This window comes from Dreissena polymorpha, chromosome 9, assembly GCF_020536995.1.
Source record: "Dreissena polymorpha isolate Duluth1 chromosome 9, UMN_Dpol_1.0, whole genome shotgun sequence".
In the NCBI taxonomy this organism is placed as follows: Eukaryota; Metazoa; Mollusca; class Bivalvia; order Myida; family Dreissenidae; genus Dreissena; species Dreissena polymorpha.
The window spans coordinates 92147508-92170489 of NC_068363.1; the positions used below are offsets into that span (position 1 = coordinate 92147508).

General features: G+C 36.1%; 1 protein-coding gene across 5 annotated transcripts in view; it reads left to right on the forward strand.

The window, feature by feature from the left end:
* Positions 1-22982, forward strand: part of LOC127844986 (lysine-specific demethylase 7B-like) — a 60870-nt gene that overhangs the window by 27437 nt on the left and 10451 nt on the right. For 4 of the 5 annotated variants that reach the window (XM_052375589.1, XM_052375587.1, XM_052375591.1 and 1 more), the window contains 8 exons: positions 2053-2067; positions 10160-10258; positions 12205-12384; positions 13901-14046; positions 17554-17699; positions 18316-18874; positions 21100-21293; positions 22156-22248. In XM_052375589.1, the coding sequence (XP_052231549.1) occupies positions 2053-2067; positions 10160-10258; positions 12205-12384; positions 13901-14046; positions 17554-17699; positions 18316-18874; positions 21100-21293; positions 22156-22248 (1432 nt within the window). The remainder of the gene's footprint in view (positions 1-2052; positions 2068-10159; positions 10259-12204; positions 12385-13900; positions 14047-17553; positions 17700-18315; positions 18875-21099; positions 21294-22155; positions 22249-22982) is intronic. The other variant, XM_052375588.1, reaches the window with a different exon arrangement.

Sequence of the window (22982 nt, forward strand, 5' to 3'; positions counted from 1 at the left end):
ATAAGATATTAAATGCTGGAACTGTTTGGTTTTATGGAAATAAACAAAGTAAGGAATTTATGTAAAAAAGGGAGTTTTCCACATTCATTGAAATATAGTATGTATTTTATGATTAGCATAAATGCAAGTGAATGAAAAATCCTGTGAATAGTTTTATAGTTTTTCCACACATAATACTTGTACAGCTTAAACGCATAATGTTTTCATGAACGAAAGATACCGCACCATGTCAATCTATATCAAAAGGCTTTATATGTGCTGACAGCAATTAGCATATCTATATTTTGCTGTAATGTCAGAAAAAAACTAATTATCTTTTGTGATATTGCTGTAAATTCTGATCATTCTGATCATTTCTTGCATTCTGAAGGAGTCTGTAAGATCTGCATGTGTCTGTCATCCTTTTGTTGTTGAAATTCAAACTAATATGAGCCATGCTCTATGAAAAGGGGGTTAAATGCATGTGCGTTAAGTGTCGTCCCAGATTTGCGTTAAGTGTCGTCCCAGATAAGCATGTGCAGTTTGCACAGGCTAATCAGAGACAATTATTCTGCCTAAACTGGACTTTTTCTAAAAAGAGACTTTCTTTAAATGAAAAATATCATAAAAGCGGAAAGTGTCAACTCTGATGAGGCTGTGCAGACTGCACAGGCAAATCTAGGACAACACTTTACACACATGCATTAAACCCCCTTTTCATAGAGCATGGCTCATGTTGACTTTATTTTATACTAAGTGATGAAAAGTTTAAATTAGAAATTTTTCCTCAAGGGACTATTATGAACACATTATCACTTGCAGAATTTATATGTCTTTTCTTTTTTAATGTACATTTTTTATGTTTCACTATATAAACCTGAAAGCAACAAATATTCTCTATATATCAAAACACCACTATAAATTAGCAAAAGAACATATATGTAATACACATATATATCTGCTTAACCTTTATAAACTTAATTGTTAAGGAGAAGCAAATGTTTTACTAAAAAATGATGGCAAATTGTAATATTTTGTTTTAATTTGTTTTAAGAGTCTTGATAGTATTGTATGAGATAAAACAGTTTCTCACTGAAGCCTGAACATCTTCATGCAAGGACTGCATTTTAATATTACGTGAATCTTCTATTTGTATAAAGTTGTAATGTTTGAATCCATTGATTCAACATGGCATGAATGTCAAATGTATTTGTGCAATTCTAAATAAATTAAAAATAGATGTTATCAAAATCAACTGCTACATGTCTTGAAAAATTGGATCTGAAGTAAAATGGGTATTCATTGACTTTTTTTTGCTATACGAGTCACGCTGGCTTCTCCGTTGTGCTTAACAAAATATTAGCTGTCTGATATAATCAGATCTGGCATTTGCCAAAGAAAATGATTTAAATTGACTGTAATCTTTCACTGCAAAACTTTTCAACCATGACGCACAAAAAATGTCAGTGAAAAGTTTTCACTCACTTCATATGTATTGCAATGCTAGTTAGACTTCAATAAAGATAGACAAACAAATGAATTAATTATTATAATTGCAAGTTTTAAAATTTGCATGTTAGATACATAATAGTTGAATTGGAAAAATGATTTCAACATTGTTCTGGACATGTGAAGAAATAACAAAAAACATTATTGTATACATTAGTAGGTACATGTATTTAGTAGTAAATTACTAGATACTGACAGACTTGAGCTGCATTCTTTGAAAACTAGGCTTATTGCATGTTGGTAAAGTTTTTACCAAGGTTAGCCTATGCAGTCCACGCAGGCTAATCAAGAATGACACTGTTAGCTTGTATTGAAATTTTGCATTTAAAAAAAGTCTCTTATAAAAAAAAATCCTGTTTAAACAGAATGTGTCGTCCCTGATTAGCCTGTGCGGACTGCAAAAGCTTAACTGGATTGACCCTTTATGCACATGCATTAAGCCCTGTTATCCCAGAACGAGTCTCATTTTGGAGGTTTTACAAAGTCCCTGATTCTTTCTGTCAGATTGCAAATGCACAATGTTCTGTTAGTGTTAACTATGCCTGTTTCTTTTCCATCTCTCAGCTGAACCAGGTTCTTGTAAGTGGAGCATTGAACTTTGAAATGTTTCTTTTCTGTACGACAAACTATAGCCCAACCTTTCTGTGCAATATATATCGTACGATGTTCTCACAGATTGCGATCGTATTTTCTTGTTCTTGTTCTGTATTGCTTTTTGAAATTCTTGAGTCCGAGGTTATTGTAGTTGAGATGTTTTGAATGTGTTCCTATGCTAGTTTTGTTTTGATCATGCAATCTTTAGAATACTGGAGCTTTCTAGTTCACTTGTGTAATCCCACCCTTTAACTAATTGCTTCTTGAACATTTTTACATGTAGTCTTATTTTTATTGAAGCATAGCAAACTTAGCTGTAAAAACTTTAAAGTGATAGCAAATATTCATAAACATGTTGCTAATTTCTAATTGTATACAGAAATCTTCTTCATCAAGCAAAAACACAAATTGATAAAATCTTGGCAGCTATACTATGTATTAAAACATTACATGAGGATAATTCATACCAGATTTTATTTCAATTTGTGATTGTTATTGATATTGATGTCTTGTTATATACTGGTCACATATTGTTACTTTCAAATGATGATACTCCAAAAACAGATAGAAGAATGTCTGAAGTTTTTGTTAAAAACTAATTTAGTTAACAAAATAATTTGTAAAGAGTTATAATGTGAGCATTGTAATAATGCATAAAGAAGCTTAAGGTTATGACAGTATATTACAATAACAAGAGTAATAGAGGCAATAGTTACTGTGTGTGTACAGAAAGGAATGCATTGACGTTTTAGCCATGTATACATACCCCTTCACTAGATTGTGGTGACAATATAGACGCTTACAGCTTGTACTTAATTCTAAGTATTTCATCTGCGCCTGATTGCCTATTAGATTGTAATCACTATTTATGGACACACATTGTGTAATGCATGGAAGTTCACTGCTTAAAGCTCCAGTCCCTTAATATATCAAAATATTTAATTTTATAGAAATTGTTTCTAGTGGACATTTCCCCAACAAAACAAAAACAGTTTTTAGCTAGACTTAAAAAAAGCAAGCTATTCTAGTAGTTAAAATCTACTCACTTTGGTGTCAGCATCCAAGCTTGTTTTAAGTTTTTTTGGTAAGTTAGTTTGTCAATAATGGCTCTAGGGATTTCATTCAAATTTGTAACATAATTATATATCCCATGTTAAAATGACACCATAAGCCAAGTTTGGTAACTATAGTTTGAAATTTTGCGAAATTTATCACCAATTTACACTTGAATGATTATCCACATACCGGTAATCAATTCCACTTAATTTCTTATTACAAACTATCTTTTTATGCCCCCGGATTGAAAGATCGGGGGTATATTATTTTTGGCCTGTCTGTTTGTCTGTCTGTCTGTCTGTCTGTCTGTCTGTCTATCTGTCATTCATTCATTCATTGCGTGTGTCCCAAAACTTTAACCTTGGTTAAAGTTTGATAACTTTTGCTATATTGAAGATAGCAACTTCATATTTGGCATGCACGTGTATCTCACAGAGCTGCACATTTTGAGTGGTGAAAAGTCAAGGTCAAGGTCATCCTTCAAGGTCAAAGGTAAAATATCATTGTATTTTTCTTTCCTTAAACTTTAACCTTCATTGAAGTTTGGTCATAACTTTTTGAATATTGAAGATACTTGATATTTGGCATGCATGTGTATCTCATGGAACTGCACATTTTGAATGGCGAAAGGTCAAGGTCATACTTCAAGGTCAAAGGTCAAATTTATGGCTTCAAAGCGGCGCAATAGAGGGCAAACACTTGCAGTCTGTTCAGGTTTTATGCTGTTTGCTGCTCATCAGTAGCTTACCGTTGGAAATGAAGCTTTAAAAACTTGCATTTAGTAAGAATGGTATTTATTTAAATTTAACTTCTTCTAAGGCAGGGGCGTATCCAGGATTTCTGGTTGGGGAGGGGGGGGCGGGGGGCGGCGAGATATTGAAAGATTTGCTGGGGGTCCAGGGTGCTGCTAGGGCTCCCTGGTGGGCGCCGGGCACAGCCTTGCTAGGGGGTACAGGGGGTGAAGCCCCCTGGAAGCTCCATGATTTAAGTGATTTTGAAGGCTTTGACAATGTCAAAGTCTTCAGCATTTTCACTCATTTTGGCGTTGGCGCATCCATCTTTGTTGACATAAAATGCTGCGAAAAGAGAATCAATGTGCAAAAAGAGGGATACATCAGAATGGCAAAGTTCGACTTGAAAAAATGGGTGTCAGAGAGTCTAAAGTTAATACATTAAGCGATTGTCTGAGATAAGTGGGAAATGTTGTGTACGAAAAAGAAGAAAAATGAGTTTAAGTAGGTGATTTAGATCATTTTAGGGGGGCATACGCCGCGTCTGCCCCCCTTGGATCCGCCTATGTAAGGGACTACAAATTCGTCAAAATATGTATCTAAGTGGTAAAGGGTTAAATAACATTAATATCATACACACAGTTAAGTTAAGAAAGCGCCAGAAACTGTTGACAAAATCAAGAAAACTTGAGTGTGCTGTCCACCATCTACCCTTGCTGTTTCTTCACACAGTGAAAATGGACATGTACATAGTGTTAATACTATGTTTGTACGAAGTCTTGATAGTTTATATGCCATTTGCCTCAAAATCTTTGAACATTTAACATTATTATGAGAAATTGTTATTAATAAAATGGTTTAAATGAAATAAACATCCCTTTCATTTGATTTCATTTAAACACATATTGAATTATTTTCTGTGGATTCGACTTTAATTATCTTTATGCTTTTTTTCGCAATAAGCAGAGGACAGTAAATCTTTTTGTTTATCAATCTGAGCATATGAAAGCACATTGTAGCACATTGTAAATTGTGTCTTGTTCTGTGAAAACTGGGCTTAATTCATGTGCGTAAAGTGTCGTCCCAGATTAGCCTGTGCAGTCCGCACAGGCTAATCAGGGACGACACTTTCCGCTTTTATGGTATTTTTAGTTTGAAGGAAGTCCCTTCTTACAGAAAATCAAGTTTAAGCGGAAAGTGTCGTCCCTGATTAGCCTGTGCAGACTGCACAGGCTAATCTGGGACGACACTTTACACACATGAATTAAGCCCAGTTTTCACAGAACAAGACACAATTGATTGAGTCTCACTCTGGGACAGTTGGGTTTCATGCACGTGCGTTAAGTTCCGCCCCTGATTAGCTTGCGCATTCCATTCAAGCTAATAAGTGAGGACACTTGTCACTTTTACTGTATTTTTGTACAACAACAAATCCATAAAATAAAAAAGTGTCTTACTGATTAAGCTGTCGGGACAGGCTAATCTTGGGAAACACTTTATGCAAATGCATTAATCACTGATTTCCTTGAGCACAACTCAAATGTAAACTTCTCATACTTCCTCATTATTTACTGATTGTAATTCTCATGTTAGACCATCAAATAACTGTACTAACATTGTGGCCAGTGTAAAACAAGATATGCATTTAAAAGACTTGTGATAGTGTTTCATTCATTGTTGCATTGAAGACTGGGTTAAAGTGAAGAGTGCCAAATAAATTTTATTTGTTTGAGATCTTTGATTCATCAACCAGATTTTAGTGTTTTCTTTTTATATAGTTTTCCTTATATCTCAGAATCTCAGAAAATGCGTTACTTTATCTATGTATCTTTATTACTTCCTCATAAGATAAGCTGTTTACAACATTAAGTTATTATTATTCTACCTGCCCACCCTCCATACGTATTAAAGAGGGTATAATTGTACTCACCAAAGAAGTGTATCCATCTGTCTTTCTATGCGTGTGTCAGTTGACCAGAATTTTTACCTAGCCGTTCACTTACAATTTTCAATGAACAACATTCAAACTTTCAGGAATTGTTTCTCACTTTATGAAGATGTGCATGTGCACATTTTCCTTCATCTGATTTCTAGTAAATAACATGTATTTAGTGCAATAACAAACAATGATAATTTACTCCTATATTTTGTAAATGGGCTTCATTGTTTTTCCCACCAATTCTACATTTATGTTTTGGCAAAAATATGTATGAGAAAACAATGAAAAATCATTTACATCCATGCAAAATTAACATTTCTTGATTTTTTTCAAACGTTCCACTGCAATACATTTTCTTATTTTGTATCATTGAATGATAACGTTTTTTGTATTTTTTGCATTGAATTAGTTATTTATAAAGTATTGTAATGGCTTTGTTTCTTTGACTGCTCATTATCTTGTTTTGCATTTGCCACATCATCTTTTTATATTTTGAGGTCAAAATATATATCTAGGGTTAGTCATTAAAATGTATTTTGTTCATGTTCTTGCAAGAACATTGCATGATAAAATTGCAGCTGTTTTACCATGGTTTTAATTGAAAAAAATCTTAAATATATTCTTACATATTGACAGAAGTTGTGGACATATGTGTGTTTTTTAAGCATCAAGTCAGATCTTTAAATGTAACTCACAGTTCAAATCATTTCAATATATATTTAATGTTACACTATCATAAATATGAGACAATAAAATAGGATTATAATTAGTATTTTTATCAACATTGCATGGCTGATTCATCATCCAATAATGTGTTTTGTGACAAAGTTTTACACAGTGTTGTTTATATTGAGTACAGGCACATTTTGTAATTTGTTTATTGTCACGATTTCATCAGTGAATAGTAAAGTCCAAAACCTTTCCTACCCCAGCACATGTTGTATACTTTTGTCTAAAATATCTTGCTGTTCATTTAATGAAGCCTTGTGCTAGGAAAAATCCATGTGCATTAAGGGTCCAGATTAGCCTGTGCTGTCTGATACCGTAGGTTTCCACGTAAAGCGCGCTCCCGTGTATAGCGCGCAGGCTGTTGTTTAAATGCAAAAATGGAGAAAAAATATTTAAAGACAATAAAACCACCAAATCGGACCGAAAATGGCCATATTTTACAATTGCACAATCCAATAATCCGGGGCATTGGAAAGCTTAATTACGCATTCAAAATAGGAAGCGTTTTTATGATTAGAAGCATGGGTACCATAGCACTATACTTTTCTGACAATTTTGTAATTTTCTAGCAAAAGATTAACAGTCCATGTGCATTTCGAGATAAACGTGAGAAAATAAGAATAAGTGTACATCGTGTGATTTTTCTTTGGGGAAAGCATGGGCATTACCGGTAAATTTGAATGTCGCATGGGAGACAGGGATACAGTTTTTGAGGTACACCACTGTTGAACGTTCAATATTTAAACACACAAAATGCAATCGCATATCTTCATGTTCTCAAGTGTCAATTAGTGTCTCAAATGTCAATTAGCGTCTTAACAAGTCGTGGCACATATTACTCAATAACATCTGCCAATTACGAAGTGCAAAATGACCCCCTTTCACACCTACCGTTACCTGCAAAAAAGACCTTGATCGCACCTACCCTCGCCTGCTCTCCGGAATGTCGACAACAAACCCCATCGGAATTCATCATTAAAGAAGTGTAAAAACACAAACAAAGAAATGTCCGCAAGTTTATTCAAACAAATTTATTTTTTACCAAAACCGCATTCATATCTACCAGTAGCGACTTCTTGTTGTTTCGACAATGGCCCCTCAGTCTGTACGATTATAGGGTGGTAGTTTTTTGGAAAAAAACATGGCGGCCATTTTGATTATTTACGATTACACAACATATTTTTTACCAATTTAGCAGCCAGAATAGCTTTGTATCAATGTATAGCGCGCACCAGCTTTTTAATTTGAATTTTGGAGGTAAAACACTGCGCGCTATACGTGGAAACCTACGGTACTTTCCGCTTTTTTGAAACTTTAAGGTTATCTTCCAACCAAAATCCAGTGTACAGAGCTCCAGATAAGGGTCGTATTTTCGTAATTACGAATTATTTTCAAGTCCGTTATGTATTTATTTTAAAATCTTGTCGTGCCATTAACAATTACAAAATTAAGTAACGAATATTAGTTTTACATCGATTCGTATCGATTTTGATTCAGTTCTTTTCGCGAATTAAAAATCTTTTCAGTGCTTATATAAAATGGTTATCAGGTTTTTTTAACAAAGCGCATTTTTTCCAATAAAAGCGGCATGTACAGTCTATCTGTCAAATAACAATGGCGGTGTCCAGAGAGCGTCCTAAAAAACTGCAAAGCGTGCAAAAACACGCTTTTAACATATTGTACGCAAAGTGAGTCGAAGTTGAATGTTAAGAAAGGCATTATAGAAAAGATGTTATACGATGTTGTATGTTCAGTTGCCGTAACAGTTGGAAAAGCTTAAAAAAAACGCGACACGACAGGTCCAAACTTCAACAAAAAAACATTGAACGAGTGGAAGGGACAATTCCCGTGGCCAATCGTTGAAAAGATTGAAGGGGAGACCCGTTTTTAATTCTGAAATATGTTAAAATTCATCGAAGGCATGCAATCTAAGCACAGCTTGGGCATATGAAGGTATTTGAAAAATAAAATTGTATAATACTGAATAGACACTGTTGAACTCGTTTAAATTAAGTTGCTAGTATATTTATTTTGATTTTTTGCATGAAAATAACCATTATTATTTATTTTTAGGTAATTTAGAAAAGTTAAGAATTATTTTCCAAAACTTAGTAGTAATGTTAAGAATAAAATTTCAGAGTTAAGAATTATTTTTGAAAATCTGGTAGTTACGTTAAGAATTTCACAAAACCTTATCTGGAGCTCTGAGTGTAGGCGAAAAGTGTCATCCCTGCTTAGCCTGTGCGGACTACCCAGGTTAATCTGGGACTACACTTTACGCACATGAATTAAGCCCAGTGTTCCCAGAACAAGGCTCATTTTATCATCCTGGAGTGGTTTGAATTTGTGTATAGCCAGGATACTGAAATGTATCTACTGCAAGATGGACAAGTCATAACTATTCCTCAAGAGTTATTATTCCTCAATGCTTTTATACAACCTGTTTCACAGACAAAAATGAACATTTAAATCTATTTAGATTGAGCTAAATATTTAAGCTATAAGTGGATATTAGTAATGAAGCCATTAACAATTCTAGGTAATTGCTCTTAGTTATAATCCAATTGAGTGTTTAAAGATAACTCAATTCGTTAGAAATGCTTTCTGTAGAATTTTGCATTGCATTGTTGCATTCCTTTCAAATCTATTTTCAATAGAAAACAGAAAATAGCTGTATGTTGCTTTAACATTTGTTTTGTTACTAAGTAGATATAGACAACTGTGAGAGTGTTCTGGGAAAACTGGGCTTAATGCATGCGCATAAATTGTTGTGCCAGATTAGCCTGTGCAGTCTGCAAACTGCACCAGCTTTATGGGGCAGCACTGTACTCACATGCATTAAACCCCATTTTCCCACAATGTCACTCATTTGTCTTGGTACTAAGTAGATATAGACAAGAGTTCATAAAGATCCAATATGGTGATGGTCACTGGGACAAAGATAGACAGATAGAGGAATGTAAGAAGTGTGTTTAGTCATATGTGTGTGTTTATTAGTTTGGCATCGTGAAAACACAAAACAAATATGTTACTATAAGCTTTGGAGTTTGAGTTTAAAACATAAATAGCAATATCCCATGTACTCTTTACAGCATCTAAAATCTTAATGTGAATTTTATAAAATATTCACAATTGAATGCAATGGAGTTGAAATTAAAATAATCATGTACTTTGCAATACTGTTCATAAGCACAAAATAGTTTTCACTTATGATAAAATAAGATGTACAAATATGCCCATAGTGTTTAGCACATTAACTTTTTTTCCTTTAATTTTAAGCATTGATAATAATTTATGTTAACATATTTTTTTTTAATGGATTGTATTCATTAGTCAAGAGAAATGCATCTAGGCAGAAAACAGTTGAGAATAAATTGATGTGGTAATTGATTTAGATTAAGTATCTATTGAAATAGTTATTGTTAAGTTTTTTGTAGTAAATCGTTTTTATTGGTCAAGAGGAAAAAGAAATACCATGGCTAGGTAGACAGCAGTTAACTAAATAGTAAGACTGAATGTGGTATTGTTTTCTAAGCCTGGTCTCTACTGAAAACAGTTGTTTTCACGATATATAAACAATAATACAATTGCCTACCTGTATATTAATATTTATTGCGAGCAGTTTGCAAAGAGCGCAAAACACGATGTACCAGAGCACATCCAATATGGCCGCCTGTTGAAGGATCTTGGGAAGGAAGTAAAGACCTGTGAAGAAACCATGGTAAGTGGTTGTGTTCAGTAGTCTGGATTGGGATTTGCTGCTCTACTTGTTTTTGCACTAATTGTGACATTATTTTGTTTGAGTCTGGCTCTTGGAAAATGGGCTTAACCCTTTGCATGCTGGGAAATTTGTTGTCTACTAAAATGTCGTCTGCTGAATTTCTAAAATTAGCATTTTCTTCGATTTTTTTTCAAAGAATACTATCAGAATAGCAAACAGTTTGGATCCTGATGAGACGCCACGTTCTGTGGTGTCTCATCTGGATCCAAACTGTTTGCAAAGGCCTTTAAAATTCGGTTCCCGCACTGAAAGGGTTAATGTGTTTGCATGATGTGTCATCCTAGATTAGCCGGCGCTGTCTGCTCAGGCTTATCAGGAATGACACTTAATACTTGAATGGAATTTTGTTTAAAGGAAGTCTTTTCTATGTTAAAATCCTGTCTCCAAAAGTACCGTCACTAATTAGTCTGTGCAAATTGCACAGGCTTATCTGGGGCGACACTTAACACGCATCACATGCATAAAACCCCATTAACGCAGGGCATGGCTTTTTTATATGAAATTGGTTGGTTTACCCACTAAAATTACAAGAGTAAGTCAGGAATCTGGTAAGATATTTACTATAGTTTTTCATAAGATCTTAGTACTATGGGCCCATCTGTTCTTGCTAAAACAATAGGGACCAGTTACTGTAAAACCATTAAATTTCGTGTGGTACGAATTTTCGTGGATTTCGTTGTTGCGCTGAACCACGAATTCAAGTACCAACGATTATTTTCACATTTTTAATCCGAAATCGGTCCTTTCCGAATGCCATTGCCGACATTCTCTGTTGTTTTCCGTTATCTGAGATATTTGATTGAGATATGCTAGGTAATACAATATTTTGTTTTTTGATAAGTGTTTGGGTAATAATACTTTTTAAATCAAACACGGAATTTAAACTGTACATCAACGATTGTTCTCATTTACGTGACGTCGTCAAATTAACAGTTTGCAGATTTATCACATATGTCAATTAGTGCCAATTAAAGTTAAAAGAGACATAACGGTTTTCACACGTGTATTTTGGGGACCTCATTAGTCAATTGTTACTACTAGGGGACCGATTGAGCAGAGAATTGCAAATATTGTCAAAACAACATTGATGGCAATAAGCGAGCGGGGACCCACAAGATCGCCGCTTATTCGCTCTTATCGACAATTATCGGCAACACTTTCATGCTTCAGTGCACATTAATCACAAGCCTTGCTGTCAACACACATTAGCAGAATATTCTTCGTTATTACTCTGGTTGTTTTAAGAAAAGTTAAATTATTATGACTGTCAATCTTCCCCGAAAATTTGAAATCCACGAAATTACGTGTTAACGAATTAGTTGTTTTTTATAAAACCATGAAATTTCATACCAACGAATTTCTATACATTTACAGTAATACAAAATCAGGTTTATTACCTGACTACTTATGTTCTTGTAAGAATTCAAGTATTGTATTGTTCTTTACATGTGTTGTGTTTGATCTTAAGCTCACTGTAAAATTATGTTAACCCTTTGCATGCTGGGTAATTTGTCTTCTGCTAAAATGTCGTCTGCTGAATTTCTAAAATAAGCATTTTCTTCATTTTTTTTCAAAGAATACTATCAGAATAGCAAACAGTTTGGATCCAGATGAGATGCCACGTTCTGTGGCGTCTCATCTGGATCCAAACTGTTTGCAAAGGCCTTTAAAATTCGGCTCCAGCGCTTTAAGGGTTAAATGAAATCAAATTAAAAAGAATATTCTGAAACTCTTGAGATGTCAGTTCAAAGTTGCAGGCCACATGAACAAGGGGAAGAACACAGAAAAAACTGAAGAATCTTGGTTAAAAGCTTTGCATACTATACATGTCAACCGTAACCTGTTTTGTAATGATATAAAATGCATTCAGTATGAACACGCTACAGGGTTCAAAAATATCCCAGAAGGCAACAAGTAAGTCGACATCCCAGATGGATAGAAAACGCAGGAAGCAGAAGAAAAAGGACTCCACGAAGGGGATTGATGGGCTGGATATACTGGACCAGCATACTCACAACAAACTCGTGGAAATGGAGGAGGAACGCAAAAGCATTTACAACTTTGACGTATGTATTGTATTCCTCTTGCTAGTAAAATTGCTGGATTATTTTAGCAGTAATACTTCATTCAATGTGTCTACTGGGCAGTCTATGTGTCCATTTGCATAAATCAACACATACTGTTGTAAGTTTGTAGAGCTAACTACTTTTACATTCCTCAAGCAGTTGAAATAGGACTTATAATTCATCATCACTCTAAATGAGTGAATTCACTCGGATTGGAATATTTGAGCCGCGTTCTGAGAAAACTGGGCATAATGCAAGTGTGTAAAGTGTCATCCCAGATTTACCCGTTCAGTCCGCACAGACTAATCAGGGACAACACTTTCCGGTTTTATCGTATGGTTTCAAGGAAGTCCCTCCTTACCGAAAATCAAGTTTAAGTGTCGTCCCTGAAAATTGTTTGAAAATTGTTCCAGTACTTTTGAAAACATGGCTGCCAGGGAAGGGAGCAAGGCACTGCTCCTTATGTGGCTAAAGTTAAGTAAAGCATTCTAGAAGTTTCATATTCGTCCAATCATTGTGAAACTTTCTGAGAATATTTCTTCGAATAAAATATTGCTGAGTTCTAAAATAGTTAAGGTCTGTTGAAAACAAAGGCCCCCCTGGAAGTGGGTGGTTTTGCTGGCTTTTATGGCTATTGCGAAACCTTGATTTGTAAATTGCCACCATGGGGCAGGGCAGTTGTTTCTTTATGTCTTTGATATAGTAAAGCCATTTAAATACTCGGAAAGTATAATTATTGGCCCAATCATCATGATATTGATCATTACATAACACAATAGGTTCTTATGATACCTTGCCGGAGATTTAACTGGATTTAGGGAAAACAAAAACTACTAAGAAGAGTTTAGACCTTTTTTTGTCTAAGGTGAGCACCCTAGGACCTTTGACCCTCTATCATACACTGGTGGTTCTAGAAAATCAATATTTTGTCTCGTGGCTCTCTTTTATATAAACATATTACTGTTTTTGATCACTTTTGAATTATCATTTTTAATCAGCACATTCTTCAATGTATTGTGGTCTTCCTTACTCAAAAGCGACCATATACTGAGCCTTGTGATGATAAAAACTGGGCATAATGCATCTGCCTTAAGTGTCTACACATGCTTATGAGGGACAAAACTTTTGGCCTAAACTGGATTTTCAAAAATAGGAAACCTCCCTTGAACCAAAAATACCATTAAAGTGGAAAGTGTTTTCCCTGATAAGCCTATGGGACTGCACTTTACACACACACAGTATACCCAGATTTAACCCTTTCCCCCATAAGAAGCTAAGTAAAAATGGCTTTTGTAACTAGCATAAAACCAGAACAGACTGCGAGTAATTCGCAGTCTGTTCAGGTTTTATGCTGTTTGCTACTCATCAGTAACTAAGGGTTGGAAATGAATTCTTTAAAATTTGAATCTAGTAAGAAAGGTCTTAAAATAAATTTAACTTTCTGAGGGACTACAAATGGGTCAAGATACGCATCTAAGTGGTAAAGGGTTAACAAAACAAGTGTCTGTTGATACAGGAGGAGCAGAGTGACGTGTCCTCGCCTGGAAGTCGGGTACCAAAGATCGGGGCCTACACGGAATCATCCGAGGGAGAATCACCCGAGAAGTTCACCGCCAATCGCTCATTGCTCACACTCAAAGTGTCTAATGGCAAAATAGTTAGGTAAATATGTGAAGTATTCCTACAGGTTTAACCATTGAACACAAACTCAGTGTTCCATTGGACAATTATTTCAAAAAACAGGGATGCAATATTATCAAGTGATTACTTGACCTTGGATGAATTTTTGCAACATATTTATGGGTCCACATACAGCAATACTTTGTTTGAGCAAAGTAATGTTTAAATCCAGGCCTTCCTGATTTATTCTTGATATTTTTGTGTTAAATAATGACAGTTTTTATTTAATTCGTAAGTATATATTTTGCCCCATTTTCAACAATTAAAGGTCTTTATTTTCCCCAAATGGGACCTAAAAATTCCCAAGGTTTCAATGTTTATGCCCCCAAAGGAGGGCATATAGTGGTCGCACTGTCCATCTGTCTGTCTGGCCGTCTGTCTTTCCGTCACACTTTTGCGTTTAGGTTTTAAAAAATGCTCATAACTTCTATGTCGCTTCATATGTAACTTTTTAAATACTAAAAAGTGAAAAAATGTCCCTAATTAGACTGTATTTGTAATTCCAAGGTAAGGGTATGTAATTCCTTGTTGGTCTGTGTAGGTGCCATGTGATCATATAATTTGTTGTAATAAAAGTTGATTATAAAGCATTTCACATTTTTATGCTCCTCCAAATTTTTTTTGGGGGGGAGCATATAGTCGCCGCTTCGTCTGTCCGTCCGTGTGTCTGTCCGTCCGTGCACAATTTTTGTCCGGGCTATTTCTCAGCAATTAATGACCGGAATTCAATTAAACTTTATGGGAAGCTTCACTACCAAGAGGAGATGTGCATATTATCCGCCGGTTCTGGTCGGATGATTTTTCACAGAGTTATGGCCCTTTGAAATTTTCCATTAACTGTACATATAGTGCAATTCTTGTCCGGGCTACTGTGAAACCATTATTAATCTTCAGGCATTAATTTTCATAAATTTCGTCAGTCGACCGATCGGCGAATTTAAGATCCTAACGAACAATAATGCTCTATGTTTGAACAAAAACAAACACTAAGTTGAACAATATTTTTAAACTTTTACGTAGACATGAGGCATTAAATTCCAACATAATCCATGCACACATTCACTGCTGTCTCGTAATCAAGATTAATCCGGTTTTGACACAAAGGGATGTAGATTACACAAGGTACATAACTGACACGTTACACTTCTTTAAAACGCGTGTGCAGTACAGCTGTATCGAATGCGTTGACTTCGTTTATGTAGAATGGTAATTAATTAGCGCTAGTTGTTTATAACTTTATTACCCATTAGGTGCATTGTGTTTTTTAGGGATGTTGCATATTAGCCATCACGCAGCGAATGCCGATGAAAGACAATAAACCAAATGAAAAGATGACGATGTGTGATCAACATGCGTATTTATCACAAATTAATAAAGAATATTTTAATTGCTGTTTGTTGTTTGATTGTTTGCGTTTAACCACACTTATAACTATTTTATATGTATCAATTTAGTTATTTTTTAAATTATTGACATTATTGATTTATATACCGGTACATGTAGTTTACTTTTGGCAATTATAATAATAGAATTAGACTAATTGGCAATTGGATTCGTTGTTACAAACACTCCTTAACGGTAATTCGATCCCACTTGTCCGCTAATCAAAACAATGAACGTGTGAATAGCATACATTAAGAGGGTCCATTACTGTCCCTTGATAACAAAAGACAAGTTAATTGGCATGTGACAAACAGACCCCACCTCCTGCAGTGATCCTCAAGTGTGTTCCCGCATTCGTACCACGATTTTTCGCAACTGCGATTGATTGCCAATATGTATTACACACAAATCGGATATTGACTGACGCATTTTTTTAAAATTCAAAATCAGAAATCGGCGAATTTAAGTGCTGACGAAATCGTCATTTTTATAAAAATGACGAAATTTTGTGCTGTCGAAAATAAATGGTTTCACAGTATTTCTCAGCAACTAATGACCGGAATTCAATGAAACTTTATGGGAAGCTTCACTACCAAGAGGACATGTGCATATTATCAGCGGGTTCTAGTCAGATGATTTTTCACAGAGTTATGGCCCTTTTAAATTTTTAAGTTGCTAAACCATCCATCGTATTATTTTGTCCAAAGTTATGCTCCTCAAGACGTTTCCTTTTATCTGAATTTATAGTGCAATATTGTGACAAAAAAAACCTTGGGAAGCATCACCCGTCTCCGACGGTTTCTTGTTAAACATTTGTTTCATTGCACAAATAAACTATTCTATTCATTGCTAGGTGAGCAAATTTAACTGCCCATTTATATAATTAACTTGTCTGGTCTGATTGCTGTCCTTCACTTGATATAATGTACTACTTGTTATTGTAAGCAGTGGATTATAGTTGCATATGAAATAAGGAATACTTCATACGTTTATGCAATACAACTGTCTAAAATTTTCCACTTCCTTCTGGTTAAGGCATATACATTTGTGCCCTTTGCAAATGAAGCTTGAACTTAGCGTTGCTTGTAGTGTAGAAAAAAACTGTTTAAATCAAGGAAACATCATAGCAAATTGTTATTTTCAATTATTTTTTACTTCTGCTGTTAAGTGTGTTTAAGTTCATGTTTTTCATAAATTAATGGGCTGGAATACTTCTTGTTATAAATCATTTAAAAATTGTGTGGAGAGTTGGTCAGAGAATTTAATTATAAAAATGAATGAGAAAAATAATTATCAAATGTGATATTAAAACTACTCAAGGGCTAAGTTGTTTGCAATATTTTTTTAAGCACCTGTAAACATAGAATATATATCGTGTTGTCAAAAATTAGCCTGTGCAGTTTGCATAGGCTAAACAGGGGTGACACTTTTGGCTTTGTTGATATTTTTCCTTTAAAGAAAGTCTTCTTAGCACAAAATCTAGTTTAAGCGGAAAGTGTCATCCCAGATTAAACTGTGGGGACTGCACATGTCATCCCAGATTAGCCTGTGGGGACTGCACATGTCATCCCAGATTAGCCTGTGGGGACTGCACATGCTATCCCAGATTAGCCTGTCGGGACTGCACATGTCATCCCAGATTAGCCTGTGGGGACTACACATGTCATCCCAGATTAGCCTGTGGGGACTACACATGTCATCCCAGATTAGCCTGTGGGGACTGCACATGTCATCCCAGATAAGCCTGTGGGGACTGCACATGTCATCCCAGATTAGCCTGTGGGGACTGCACTTGTCATCCCAGATTAGCCTGTGGGGACTGCACATGTCATCCCAGATTAGCCTGTGGGGACTGCACATGTCATCCCAGATTAGCCTGTGGGGACTGCACATGTCATCCCAGATTAGCCTGTGGGGACTGCACATGTCATCCCAGATTAACCTGTGGGGACTACACATGTCATCCCAGATTAGCCTGTGGGGACTGCACATGCTATCCCAGATTAGCCTGTGGGGACTGCACATGCTAATCTGGGTTGATACTTTTAGCAAATGCATTAAGCCCCATTTTGCCAGAGCAAGGCTCATATATCTTTGTTTCTGCAGTGAGCGTAAGGCCAAGCAGGGAGAGTTCCAGCCGCTGGTGACCAGTGAGGACAGCGACTCGGAGGGCCTCGTTGTGGATGAGAACCCATCCAAGAGACGACCGTCAAGAGACTTTAATAACCCTAAACTCAAGCTCAAATTGTCCTGTAGGCTTTATACAATTTGTATTGCATTTCAAAGATCAAATGTTAATATGATTCCTGATATTTGGATTTTTAGGAATCTTGTCAATCGGTTGAAAACAATAATTTTAAGGGGTTTCACTACATCTCTGCAGGCATGTTAATCAACCATCTTATTTGACCAAAATATTTAATGGGCACTGGCTTGCCGCCATATTTGGAATCTTTTGTAAAAAATAAACTTAAAATTCCTGTCCTACTTTTGCCTACTTTAAAACTTGGTGAAACCTCTGAAATACCTTATATGTCATTATACTTCAAGACACTTGCATTAAGTGAATAAATTAAGATTGTATTGTAACAGTCAGATACTGATTGAAATTCTATTTAAATCTACTAAATGGTATTTTCAAGATGTTTAAGGAATAAAAATGAACTCACTTACATGCCAGTAACTCTATAATCATTTTGGTTAAATATATTTTGGTAGATATAATTGATAAACGTGTTCAAATATTGGCTGAGTCTGCTGAATGTGAATGGCATATTTAATTATTTGCTATTGACACGCCATCTTACATTCAGTTGACAATATAAATATTCAGTTGACATTATTATGATATGTTTGATGTCTTTTCAGTTCACCACCCACAAGGATCATCTGATGTAAAAACTGAACAGAAGCCTTCATTACTCGGGCCACAGAAGCCTTCATTACTCGGGCCACAGAAGTCCCCTCCCCTGAAAAAGCCATCGGCACTTGAGGGCCCTTCCTCCCCCCGATCTCTCACTTCCCCACGCCAGCCTCTCACCCCCACCCCCCGCCACCCACCCTCCAAACAGACCTACACTGTCCCTCCAATCTCAACATTGCTGCCACCAAAAACAGAAGTGTCTCAATTGACTGATCTTGATCTCAAGTCTAGACCGGTGAAACAGGAGTCTAAGCCATCCTCATTGGTGAAAAGTGACCTGACTTTGAGTGACATTATAAAGAACCAATCAGCATTGAACAGTTCTCTGTCCACGATTGGGAAAGTCGAGCCACTCACACCAGGTAACCTCGAGTCCAGTGATGAGCAGGAAGCGCGTAGGAATATCCCCACAATTCGCGGCGGCCTGAATGGAAGCATAGCAGACATCTTGGAGGCCAGTGGCTATGGGACAGAGACAGCCTTCACTGTGGATGATGATCCCGAGTGAGTGGGAATTCTACTTGAGCCTCGTTGTGGGCAAAATTGGGCTTGATGCATTTGAGTAAACTGTTAACCTAGATAAGCCTGTGTTAAAGATTGATGTCACTTTCTGAATTTGTTAAAATAAATGTTTAAAGGTTTTCTCATTTAAATGAAAATCAAGTCTAGTCTGACAGCATTGTTCCAGATTAGCCTGTGTGAACTGTGGAAGCTAATCCGGTACAACACTTTGTGCAAATGCATTAAGCCTTGTTTTCCAAAACAAGGATTGTCTTGCTATACTGGATCTTGAAATGTGATGCTAGCTCTGTCATGCTTGTTTATTAATGTTTCATTTCATTTTAGCAAATGTGTTTTAGCTATATTGACTTAAAAGCCTTGTATAGATACATGTCAATTAACTGTGTAGAACCAGTACATGCTATCTATGGCAAGATCTTGTTTAGTGTTGCATCAATAATTTAATGATATAATGTTTGTTATAAGGAGAAATCTTATTTGATGAGATAAAAAACCACTTATTAACTATTTCAGTGAACCCTTGAAGGTAGTTAGTTAGTTTTGCTTCATAAACCATTTACTTTGACTTTTGAAATTCAAAATGGATCTTTGCATGCATAACAACTGACTTGTATGTTATAATTTACTAATTAGAGCTTCTTGAAAACACCTTTTGAAGAGCAGTTACTGTTCCGCCATCATCCGATATTTCAGAGCAATATTGTCCTTCAGTAGCATTGGTCAGAATATGATATTGTTGCTGTATGTATGTGTGCAAGCAATCTTTCAGTTGCATTCTAATGTACTTCAGTCAGAAAGGTCAAACACTGTAAGTAATAGCATACTTGTATGTGGTAATATGAGACACTGGAAGTAATAGCATACTTGTATGGGGTAATATGAGACACTGGAAGTAATAGCATACTTGTATGGGGTAATATGAGTCACTGGAAGTAATAGCATACTTGTATGTGGTAATATGAGACACTGGAAGTAATAGCATACTTGTATGGGGTAATATGAGTCACTGGAAGTAATAGCATACTTGTATGTGGTAATATGAGACACTGGAAGTAATAGCATACTTGTATGGGGTTATATGAGACACTGGAAGTAATAGCATACTTGTATGTGGTAATATGAGTCACTGGAAGTAATAGCATACTTGTATGTGGTAATATGAGACACTGGAAGTAATAGCATACTTGTATGTGGTAATATGAGTCACTGGAAGTTATAGCATACTTGTATGTTGTAATATGAGACTCTGGAAGTATTAGCATACTTGTATGGGGTAATATGAGACACTGGAAGTAATAGCATACTTGTATGTGGTAATATGAGTCACTGGAAGTAATAGCATACTTGTATGTTGTAATATGAGACACTGGAAGTAATAGCATACTTGTATGTGGTAATATGAGTCACTGGAAGTAATAGCATACTTGTATGTGGTAATATGAGACACTGGAAGTAATAGCATACTTGTATGTGGTAATATGAGTCACTGGAAGTAATAGCATACTTGTATGTGGTAATATGAGACACTGGAAGTAATAGCATACTTGTATGGGATAATATGAGACACTGGAAGTAATAGCATACTTGTATTTGGTAATATGAGACACTGGAAGTAATAGCATACTTGTATTTGGTAATATGAGACAATGGAAGTAATAGCATACTTGTATTTGGTAGTATGAGACACTGGAAGTAATAGCATACTTGTATGTGGTAATATGAGACACTGGAAGTAATAGCATACTTGTATGTGGTAATATGAGACACTGGAAGTAATAGCATACTTGTATGTGGTAATATGAGACACTGGAAGTAATAGCATACTTGTATTTGGTAATATGAGACACTGGAAGTAATAGCATACTTGTATGTGGTAATATGAGTCACTGGAAGTAATAGCATACTTGTATGTGGTAATATGAGACACTGGAAGTAATAGCATACTTGTATGTGGTAATATGAGTCACGCTATGGGAACACTGGGCTTAATTCATGTGCACAAAGTGTCATCCCAGATTAGCCTGTGCAGTCCACACAGGCTAATCAGGCAGCACACTTCCTGCCTTAACTAGATTTTTGTAACTAGAGACTTCCTTACAAGGAAAAAATAACAAAACAGCTGAAAGTGTTTTCCCTGATAAGCCTATGCAGATTGCACTGGCTGATCTAAGACGACACTTTTCCCATATGATACGTATCCCTTACAGGCGCGCCTCCTCTCCCAGCATGCGTGAGGCTATCCAGGGCATGCTGTCCATGAGTCGGGGAGGGCTGAGCGGCATGCAACTGTTCTCCAGGGCAGAGAGCCGGCGCCAGGCAATACGGTCACGCGGCGTGGGGCACCTTGCAGAGGAGGATGAGGAAGAACAGCTCTCCAAGTGCTACCAGGACGATGAATACGGTATGTGTGAGTGTATTGAGCCTCCCACTGGGAAAATGGGACTTAATGCATGTGCGTAAAGTATTGTCCCAGATTAGCCTGTGCAGTCTGCACCTTAACCCTTAAAGCGCTGGAGCTGAATTTTAAAGGCCTTTGCAAACAGTTTGGATCCAGATGAGACACCACAGAACGTGGCGTCTCATCAGGATCCAAACTGTTTGCTATTCTGATAGTATTCTTTGGAAAAAAAACGAAGAAAATGCTAATTTTAGAAATTCAGCAGACGACATTTTAGCAGACGACAAATTTCCCAGCATGCAAAGGGTTAAAAGGATTTTTGCAGAGTAGACACTTCCTGTAAATGAAATATACAATAAAAGCAGAAAGTGTCTTCCCTTATAAGCTTGTGCGTACTGCACATACTAATCTGTGTGGACACTTTATGCACATGCATTTAGCCCCATTTTCCTAGAGCCAGGCTCGAATGAAGGATATAAACATGGATAAATGACAGGCCCTACTTAATCAAACTGACTTGCTCACTAAAATGTTGATAAAGTCTCTTTATACCTACCTAATTGATGTGCTTGTATTGAAGGTGCCTGCTAATTTATTGGGCATAAGATGGCAGGACTAAATCATTTATTGGTAATGGGACTATTGTCACTCATTAATGGTCCTGTGGAAAATTTCATAACAGGAGACTTTACAATCTTGGATTAAGATCAGTTGCAAGAAAAAAAACTGAGACAAAAATCTGCAGGAAATGAGACATTATTGCAGCAGCTATTGTAGAAGGCTAATTCCAGTGAACGAAAGCTCCAATTTAGGGAAATTCCAGGACAGGTTTACACTATTTCACTGCATTGTGCCTGTGTTACAGTGTACCCCACACTGGAGATGGATGACGACGACCAGGACCATGCGATGAAGTCTCACAGCAAACACAGCAAGGATCAGACCTGGAACCCTAAAGGTACACTGCACAAGTCACATGGAATCAGCAAACAACTGTTAAGAAGGATTTCTTTGTTGGTTGTTAGATTGGATAATTCATTCCAGCTTTACGATCTGCGATTAAAATCAAACTAGTAATTACTAGTATTTCAACAATTTAGTTGTGAATCTGTTATATGGGTCTTGATATCACCGTCTATTCATATCTCTGTACCTATTTATTAACATGTTGCTATATTAAATGCATGTTAACATCAAGGTCTTATTTTCAACAACATTACAAATCTTGGGGACTTTGGTTATAGCAGCCACGCGGTGGTTTCCAATAAATTCCTTTACTTTGCATGAGTCTTTGCTAGCGTGCATGGAGACCTAGCTCACTGTTACAGGTTCTTATTGAAATAACATTTGGGGGTTGATAGCTTACAAACAGAATGAAAGTATATTAAATAGTATGACCTAGAATACCTAGTTGATGGCATTTTAATGTTCCTTTTTTAAACAGACACTCTCAGTCTGTTTTTTTAAGCAAAGTGTTCACATTTCAATCCAGTGTTTCCAGCGTGTTTTCACATCTCTTTCTATGTCTCCATTGTGTGTTCACATCTCTTTCCATGTCTCAATTGTGTGTTCACATCTCTGTCTATTGTAAAACAGTTCACATCTATGTCCATTGTTAAGAAAATCTGTTCACATCTCTGTCTATTGTTAAGAGCATGTGTTCACTTCAATGTCAATTGTTAACAGCATGTG